The sequence below is a fragment of the Paramisgurnus dabryanus genome, chromosome 3, assembly GCF_030506205.2.
Source record: "Paramisgurnus dabryanus chromosome 3, PD_genome_1.1, whole genome shotgun sequence".
NCBI lineage: Eukaryota > Metazoa > Chordata > Actinopteri > Cypriniformes > Cobitidae > Paramisgurnus > Paramisgurnus dabryanus.
The window spans coordinates 10,121,235-10,130,616 of record NC_133339.1 but is presented as its reverse complement, the minus strand read 5'-3'; the positions used below and the strand labels follow the sequence as shown (position 1 = coordinate 10,130,616).

General features: G+C 37.5%; 2 protein-coding genes across 2 annotated transcripts in view; one reads left to right on the top strand and one right to left on the bottom strand.

The window, feature by feature from the left end:
- Positions 1–820: 820 nt before the first annotated feature.
- The window catches only part of LOC135733878 (uncharacterized), a 32,950-nt gene continuing 24,388 nt past the window's right edge, over positions 821–9,382 (bottom strand). Inside the window, exons 5-9 of the mRNA XM_073814095.1 lie at positions 8,982–9,083; positions 4,166–4,507; positions 3,461–3,793; positions 1,176–1,517; positions 821–858 (exon numbers count right to left, since the gene is read on the bottom strand). Coding sequence (XP_073670196.1) covers positions 821–858; positions 1,176–1,517; positions 3,461–3,793; positions 4,166–4,507; positions 8,982–9,083 — 1,157 coding nt within the window. The remainder of the gene's footprint in view (positions 859–1,175; positions 1,518–3,460; positions 3,794–4,165; positions 4,508–8,981; positions 9,084–9,382) is intronic.
- On the top strand, positions 5,617–6,897 carry LOC141281883 (uncharacterized). Its single transcript, XM_073813711.1, has 3 exons — positions 5,617–5,656; positions 5,774–5,842; positions 6,269–6,897. Exons 1-3 carry the CDS (start codon positions 5,617–5,619, stop codon positions 6,895–6,897), a joined length of 738 nt encoding a protein of 245 aa, XP_073669812.1.

The window sequence follows — 9,382 nt, the reverse complement described above, 5'->3', positions numbered from 1 at the left end:
GCGTCTAAGAAGTGTTTGTTTACCTGGTGTGAGTGTTTGGCCTGCTGTGGGAGGACGGACGGCGTTTGGTCAGGAGAAGAAGTGTTTGTTGTTATTACCGGAGCGAGCGACACAGAGCTTTGCTCAGATTCTCGGATTCCCGGATCAACAGCTAATGAGCTAAACTATCGACCGAATGAGATTCGCCGACTTTGTGTGTCCCAGAGGTTCCTTACACTCCACTTCAGTGAGATTCATCACAGCAAAACTTGGGTTAGTGTCTGTACTCCATCGTTATCCACGCTCATTCATCCACCATTACACACGCACATCATAACATGAACACACTATTCACATCTGCACATTCAAGCGGGTTCGTTTTTCTTATTTGTGTTAGTCGTTATTTTCTACTGTCATGATTTGCAAGTAAATGTGATGTTTATATGTATAAAATGCACTTAATATTTACGTAATGTTTCTTTTTTTATGTACAATGTATGAATGATGTGGGACACGAATCTGCCAGTTCGGAAACAAACCAGAGACGCGGTCACTACAGGATTGTGAAGACGTGTTTTTTTGTGTTTTTTATGAATGAATTAATAAATTGCATTGATGTGGACTGCTATTGAGACTTTGTTTTTTTTTTGTTTTTTTTGTGTGGTAACGGATGGTTTTTGTTATCTGGGATTTACCTAACTCTATCACTTCGACGGGGTTAAACCTGTCTGGCGCCCGAACATTTTGTTTTTTTTTATATTATAAATTTACCTTGGCCAGTCTACCTAGGTGTGTGAAAGCCGCCTATCATGTGACCAAATGGTGGCGCCGCGGTAGTGCGTTAGGCCACCGCGTGGTTGACCCGGTTTCGAAACCCGCCTAGACCAAAGATTTTTATAAAGTAAATTGAGTTAAGGCGACCACCGTTACATACTAGCCTGATCTCACTAGAATTCGTACATATTTTACGAGTTGGCAAATTCGTATAAATTCATATGAAGTTAATTGTGCAGAAACTTACGATTATCATAAAAAACAATAACAGAACCCAACACCTAACCCTGCCCCTAACCCCAACGTCACAGGGGTCAAGGAAAATCGTACAAACATTTACAAATGTGTTCGTATGAAGTAATAAGAATTGGCCACCTCGTAAAATACATACAAATTGCAATTGGATAGCGTCGAATACTTACGTAGTAGTCTGAGTGTCAAACTTGTGTTGCCAGAAAACACAGAATTCTGCCCTCTGTAAACTTCACATGTGTATTGTCCCTCATCTTCAGTCCTTATGTGGTCCAGTCGGAGTGATAAGTTTCCATGTTTAATGTCTTCAGTGAAGAAATGAGCTCTATCATGATAATCCGGATGTTGAGCCTCTGGTTTGATATCTCCATCTTGATACAGATGAATGAGAGTCTGTGAGTCTGATCTTCTCCATTCTGCCTTAATACTATCAGTTATGAAACGTAGATTAGTGGAACAGGGCAAAAGCACTGAACCTCCCTGAGAAACCACAGTGCAATCCACACAAAACCCTAAAAATTAAAAGACATGATTACTTAAAGCTTTACTAACCAGTAACATAGAAGCTTCATAACTAACACATCCCGTGTGTTTGTGTGTGTGTGTGTGTGTGTGTGTAACTGGTAATTATCACATTGTTCCCTCAAAGATAGGAATACCACTGTTTTTGTGACCTTGTGGGGACATTTTGATGTCCCCATGAGGAAACAAGCTTATAAATCAACAGAATGATGTTTATTGAAAATGTGAAGTAGCTGAATGGTTTCTGTGATGGTTGGGGTTAGGGAATGGGGTAGGTAAGGGAAATAGAATATACAGTTTGTACAGTATAAAATGCATTACGTCTATGGAATGTCCCCACAAAACATGGAAACCAGAATGTGTGTCTGTGCATGTGTGTGTGTGTTTCAACCAAGTACCACACAAGTATGTTAGAAATTATTAAACATGATTAAACAATGATAAAATGTTTACCATAAACTATACAAGCATTCCAGAAACACATTTTTCCACAAGAAATGTTTCATCAAGAGACAACTTAATTCTTATTAATTTTCTTTTGTCTATGCCCCACGTTTTCCATTTTAATGAAATGTAAACCAAGATTAATTAAGATTAAGACTTCAAGATTAAGACTTTGGTGTTTTTGTAGTTTTTCAGATGATTTTCAATTATTTACAGCACTTGTGAAACTGTGGTGTTTTGTCCATTCAATGATATCAATCTCATAAATTTGCAAATACACACAATCCCAAACGCCTTTGTTGTTGTACACACAACAACAGATATCACAGATAGTTAATGTTTAAAACTAGGCTCAAAATATTTCACTTTCACTGTTGTACATAAGGAAAAACTACAACTTTTGAGTGCAGTAAGTGTCCTACATTACACACACTTCATTTATTCGGCTGAATGAGGGTATTCATTTATCTGGGTACTATTTTGACATTTATACATTTATTTGTACTATTTTTGCACTATTTATACTACAAAATGATGTAGAGAAACATACTGATGTGTCTTATTCATTTCCATGGATTCTCACAACCTATGCTGCCACACAACAAAATCACTAGCGTTAAATGTACACTGCACTGTACATTTAACACTGATGATTTTGCTGTGCAGTGCCTCTGTGTACTAAATGTTCCTGTCAATTAGGACAAGTATCCGTTTTAGATATCAGAGCCATTTCATGAGGATGAGTACAGTTACTCTAAAGCCACATGCTGTGCAGGCTCTGAGACTGCCGAAGCAAACTGAATGCCAGGGCCCTTAGCACAACATTATGGGTCAACCAACATGGCACCCTGGCCTTCAGCTTAAAGGTCCTGTTTTTCCTGATCCCATTTTTTCAAACTTTAGTTAGTGTGTAAAGGTGCTGTTAGAGCATAAATAATACCTGTGAAATGATAAAGCTCAAAAGCTCACTGCCAAGCGATATATTTTCTTTAACAGAATTCCCCTTTCAAAGCCAACACCGAACGGCCGGTTTGGCCTACAGCCCTCTACTTCCCGGTTGAATGACGTCAATAAAACTTTTGACTAAACTCCGCCCACAGGAATACGTCAGTCGCCAGCTTTGGCTCAAACGGCTCTGCTAAGCTAAGCTGCTATCAAATCACAACACACTAAACAAACTACACAATCAGAACTCAATACGTACTTCTGAAGGAGGGACTTCATAGAACAAGGAAGACATCAGCCCATTTTTAGGACAGTGAAAACAATGGTATAGAGATAAGTACATTGTGCACCACAAACACAACCACAGCTTCAAAAACACGGAACCTTTAAAATATGTGTATAACAATATCTGACAGTTTTATTATATTTCACTCTATGTAAACTCACTTCAAATTTAATACTTCAACTAAATGTCTAAACTAAAATTATGTTTTGACAGCTACAATACTAGATTTAGTTGTATTTTATTTTATTATTCACTTACCCAGTTTTAAAGTGTTGTTGAGTGAAAGTGGTGAATCGTCCTCACAGTAAACTTTACATGTGTATTCTCCTTTATCTTCAGCTCTCACTTTCTTCAACTGGAGAGAGAAGTCTCCATTTTTAATCTTCTCTTTGAAGAAATTAGCTCTTTTATGATAATCCTGATGCTGAGCCTTTGGTCTAATGTCTCCATCTTCATACAGATGGACAAGAGTCTCTGAATCTGATCTTCTCCATTCCACCTTCAGCTTTTTCTTTAATAACTCAGGACTAATGGAACAGGGCAGAACCACTGAATCTCCCAGAGGAGCAAATGAAAGATTCACAAATATCCCTGAAAATAAAGAGACATTTTATTTTAGATGTGAAATAACTGCTAAGGCAAAGATACTCTTCCGTAAATGAATAAGCATCTACTATGCCCAGCCAAGACTGGTTACAGCCTATCACAACCCTGTGAGGACAAGCAGATTCAGAGAATAGATAAATGGATATTTTTTGCCAGGAATATTAATTCTGATTTTAACCTTAACAATATCTCAGTTTATATATGACCAGGGTCAACCCAAGTAATATATTTACAAGTTTTATTTTAAATTTAACAAAACAACTGAATTAAACAATTGTTTTCAATAGGTTCAGTTGAAAATGAAACTGAACCTATTGAAAACAATTGTTTCATTCAGTTGTTTATCTGTTTTCTTACCAAGTATCAGTTTTGTGCTGATGGAAAACACAGATCTCTGTCCACTGTAAACTGTACATGTATAGACTCCTTTATCTTCTTCTCTCAGATCCTTCAACTTGAGTGAAAAGTTTCCATGTTTAATGTCTTCAGTGAAGAAATGAGCTCTATCATGATAATCTTGATGCTGAGCCTCCGGTCTAATATCTTCATCTTGATACAGATGAACAAGAGTCTCCGCGTCTGATCTTCTCCATTCCACCTTAAGACTATCATTCAGTAAACGTGGATCAATGAAACAGGGCAGATCCACAGACTTTCCCAGATCATGACATGTCCGACTAGAATGATTCACAACAAACTCTGAAAATGGTTAGACAATTAATTACAAGGTTGAATAAAATTAAAAATGAACTAAAATATATTTTAAGAAAATTGCCAAGTCATTTTAATATGTTAATTTTCTTTGATTAGTCATAGAGAAAATGTCTTGAAAAATAAAAACAATTGCTGTAATATTACGCAAGTTCATTTCTAATTCGTGGACAATTTATTTGTCACACTTTTGTCCTTTTTCCTACCAAGGAGGATTAGGGCCAAGCTAAAATAAAAAATAAAATGATTAAAGTCATTAAAATGCGAGAATAAAGTCATAATTTAACAACAGTAAAGTCATAAAATTTTGAGAGAAAAGTCAGGATAAATATAATTTTGAGAATAAAGTCATTATATAACGAGAATCAAGTCATACAATTTTGAGAATAAAGTCATTATTTATCGAGAATAAAGTCGTAAAATTTTGAGCATAAAGTCAATATTTAACGAGAGTAAAGTTGTAAAACTTCGAGAATAAAGTAATTATTTAACGAGAATAAGTCATAAAATTTCGAGAATAAAGTCATTATTTAACGAGAGTAAAGTTGTAAAATTTTGAGCATAAAGTCATTATTTAACGAGAAAAGTCGTAAAATTTTAAGCATAAAGTCATTATTTAACGAGGAGTAAAGTCGTAAAATGTTTAGCATAAAGTCATTATTTAACGAGAGTAAAGTCGTAAAATTTTAAGAATAAAGTAATTATTTAACGAGAGTAAAGTCGTAAAATTTTGTGAATAAAGTCATTATTTAGTGAGAGCAAAGTCGTAAAATTTTGATTTTAGAAACTTTAAATCGAAAAAAAAATACACTTTTAATCAAGTTACGTTCTGTATGCTGAGATCAATAGTCGGAGTTGGATCACTTAGTTAACCTATACTTTAGGCTGTCTTTCAGTATGAAAAAAATTTGCAATTTTAGCAAACTATAATCTACGAAGGAGGATTAGGGCCAAGCTAAAATAAAAAAATTTATCCATCTCGAGATTAAAGTCATTAAAATGCGAGAATAAAGCCATTATTTAACGAGAATAAAGTCAGAATAAATATAAGTTTGAAAATAAAAGTTGTTATTTAACAAGAATAAAGTAAATTTTTAATGAGAATTGTCAAACTAGATACCCAGAAGGAGACTGAAGGTAAATAGAAATGATCTTTATTGAAACACACACAAAGATGGAGAGCAAACAGGTAAGTATAGATATAGGCAGTTTCTATGAGCACTTAGCTGAGTGATAATAATGTCTCTGTTGCAGGATATAAGGACGATCGGATTGGACGGGTCTTGGATGAAGAGTATGCAGATTGCCAGGTAAGGGAAGTGGGTGAGTCTAGTGTTCATGTGATGAGACCAGACAGGGACTGAGAGTGAAGGTGAGTTATTTAAAGGGAAATAGTGATGGGACACAGGTGATGGTGATTAGTATTCGGGGATTGAGAACGAGTGGGAGGAGTGAATGAAGATGTGGATGGTTTTGGTAATGGGATCCTGACAGTACCCCCTCCTCCCGAGGCGGCTCTTGACGCCGGTTGGGAAGGAGGTGCACAGCGGCGAGGTCTCCCTCTGGGTCTGGGAGCAGGACAATCGGAGTGGTCGGAGTGAAACTGAGTAAGGAGAGTGGGATCTAAGATGTCCTCACAGGGAACCCACAAGCGTTCTTTGGGGCCATAGTCCTCCCAGTCCACGAGGTATTCCACACGAGTACCTCGCCGTCGATAGTCCAAGCTTTGACTCTGAGTTCCTACATCAGAGTCAAGGCGGCTGACTAACTGGGTGACTGTCAGGCGGCATAGTCGTATCCGCCCCCCCCCCCCCCATGCTCCTGTGATTCTATCTAACAGATTCTCCCCCCTCAGCAGCATACCAGCTGAGAAGTCTGTTAAAAGTGCCCTGGTTATTGATGATTCTATACTAAGGAACGTGGACATTGAGGCACTAGCCACCATAGTCGATTGTATACCGGGAGCCAGAGTGTCTGACATTAGATCTAAACTTAAAGTGCTGGCTAATGCTAAGCGTAAGTTTTCTAAGATTGTTATTCACGCCAGCACGAATGACACCAGACTCCGCCAGTCGGAGATCACCAAAGATACTATTAAAGAGGTGTGTGAAATTTCAAAAACAATGTCAGACAATGTAATATGCTCTGGTCCCCTCCCAGCCTACCAGGGTGATGAGACTTACAGTAGATTAGTGTTACTTCATGGCTGGATGTCAAAGTGGTGCCCACAGCATAACGTAGGGTTTATAGACAATTGGAAGCATTTCTGGGGGAGACCTGACCTGCTAAAGAGAGATGGCCTCCATCCGTCCTGGAAAGGAAGTGCTATACTCTCTCGAAATCTGACCAATACTTGTTTTACTTGTGATATTGTCTGACTATCCAGGGCCCAGGTCAGGAAACCGACAGATCGGCTTAACCGTCCATCTGTAAGCTGCCATGACATGTCAAGATCACATATATCCCAGCACATAGAGTTTATTTTTTTCTGTTCCTCGAACAAACAAATACAGAGCACCGTTTACCTCGTCTCTTACAAATCTTATTAATATAAAATTAGAAAACAATACATTAACAGATGAAACTCAAATGTTAAAATTCGGCCTTCTTAACATTAGATCGCTTACCAACAGTGTTGGCAACGTTACTTTAAAAAAGTAATTAGTTATAGTTACTAGTTACTTCTCAAAAAAAGTAACTGAGTTAGTAACTGCGTTACATCATTATAAAAGTAACTAATTACCAGGCAAAGTAACTATTGCGTTACTTTAAAAAAGTTCAAATATTTCAAATAACTTGGATGCCCCCAATATAAAATTTGTTAAATGAATGAATTAGACACTAAAGAGAAACCAGGAAGTTTTATTGCAGCTCTTAAAAAATAATGCAGGCAACCACATACAGCAGGCATTAAACCATGAGGCGGAGCCACCCGAGAATACCTATCGTGCACTGGTAGATTGGGACGTTTGTTTGGTGAATGGTCCCGGGCAAGAGAGGTATTTTGCGCGTGTTTATTTCACAGACGCGTTTCGACTTACGAGCACAAGCGCGGAGTATACATATTGTGTGGTGGACGCATTTGTGTGCAGGGTGTGGCATTTTCTTCTTTGGGAATATTTACACATTTGGCCAAGCACTCTCAAAAATAAATAAGAAACTGAGTGAAGCCTGCTCCTACAACACAATTTGTTTGTGTGGTGAAACAAACACCCAAGCTTCGTACCGTAGCGGCGTCCTGAATACATATTTTAGAAACCTAAACTGGAAGCGACAGCCAAAGCCTGCAGGGATAAACGGACGTCTGACTATAAAGTGAGTGTTTCTATTTTCTTTCTTATACTAACGTGGCATTTATGTATACAATAGCATACAGCTGAGAGGTGCTCTGATTAATGGGAGTGGCTTGCAGAGCTGTGCGTTGTGGTACATTGTGGGAGTTGTTGTTTTTCATACAAATGCGCCCTAATGTCATGTTCTGTCTTTTCTTGGTCAAACAGGCACCAACTTCTAAATTTATGTTACATTTCGACTACGAATATGACCCATTTTCAATAAAGATTAATGTTTCTACGGATGAAAATGAGCGCTCACGCTTCAATATTTGATTGACAGGACAGCTGCCTCATTGGTTGCCTAGCAATATAGAAAGCCACGCCGCACTGCTCTTTTTTTAAGTGACCAAAAAGAAAAGGCAGTGTGGTGCGCCTTGCATTTCCAAGTGTTTAAATGTGTTTGGTGTGATTGGCACCTTACTCTTCATCCTGCAGGCTACGTTTACTTGCTCTCCGCTTGGCATCTTTGATGGGTTGCAGCTGGATCTAAACCACACTCCAAGACCCGCCCCATTCTACTTCTGATTGGCTAGTTTGTTAGTTTGGTTGAGAGTGAAACCTGTGCTCCTCTCATACTATTTGTAGGCGAACTCGTGACTTGAACTGATATCAACACGCTTTAAAAAAAGTAAAAAGAAAATAGCATTCAAATGCCGCATCCCGGAGATACTGTTGGAGATACTGTTGGAGCTTATTTCTGCAATAACAACCTGCTGCCTATACATTATCCCTTACATGGCTGTTAAAAACTGACTTTACTGTCTAGGACCATACATTTTATATTACATATTATGAATGACTAAATGATAATAAGGTATTGATTAAGGTTTTTTTTTTGCTCCATTTCACCTTTAGATTGTTTGGGAACAAATGTGAATCAATGATACAGGGCAGAACCACTGAACCTCCCAGAAAAAAATTATAAGAACTTTCCACAAAAAAACCTGAAAAAGACTTGAAATTTAATTTACATTAAATCTGTTTTGTATGTAATTATTAACAAACATTTATTGTTTATCAGAAGTGCAGATTTCTTTTATTTTAACTTTATTTATTGTCTCTGTGTCATGTGCAAAAAAAAGACTCATAACTCTCTGAACTGAGGAATAGATTTCTTGTAAACATACCTGTGTTGTTTGATATACAGTAGATGAGAGTCCAGAACAGAAGAGCAGATCCACATGCAGCAATGCACAGAATCAACACCAATATGTGTAAACCAGAGAAACCTGTTACATACACACAGTTCAGGACACAATTACTAGACACAGGATGTTATGATTATTTCCTTACAACAAGTATCACAAGAATATATTAATTTATATACAAACACACAGACACACACACACATGTTGGTGTATGTGGTTTGCGGGGACATCTCCATAGACACAATGCATTTTATACTGTCCAAACTGTTATATTCTATTCCCCTTACCTACCCCAATCCCTAACCCCAATGTCACAAAAACCTGTTGCCAGTCTTTAATCTATGAAAAACTACCATTTAGTATGTTTTTTTTAGCTTTTC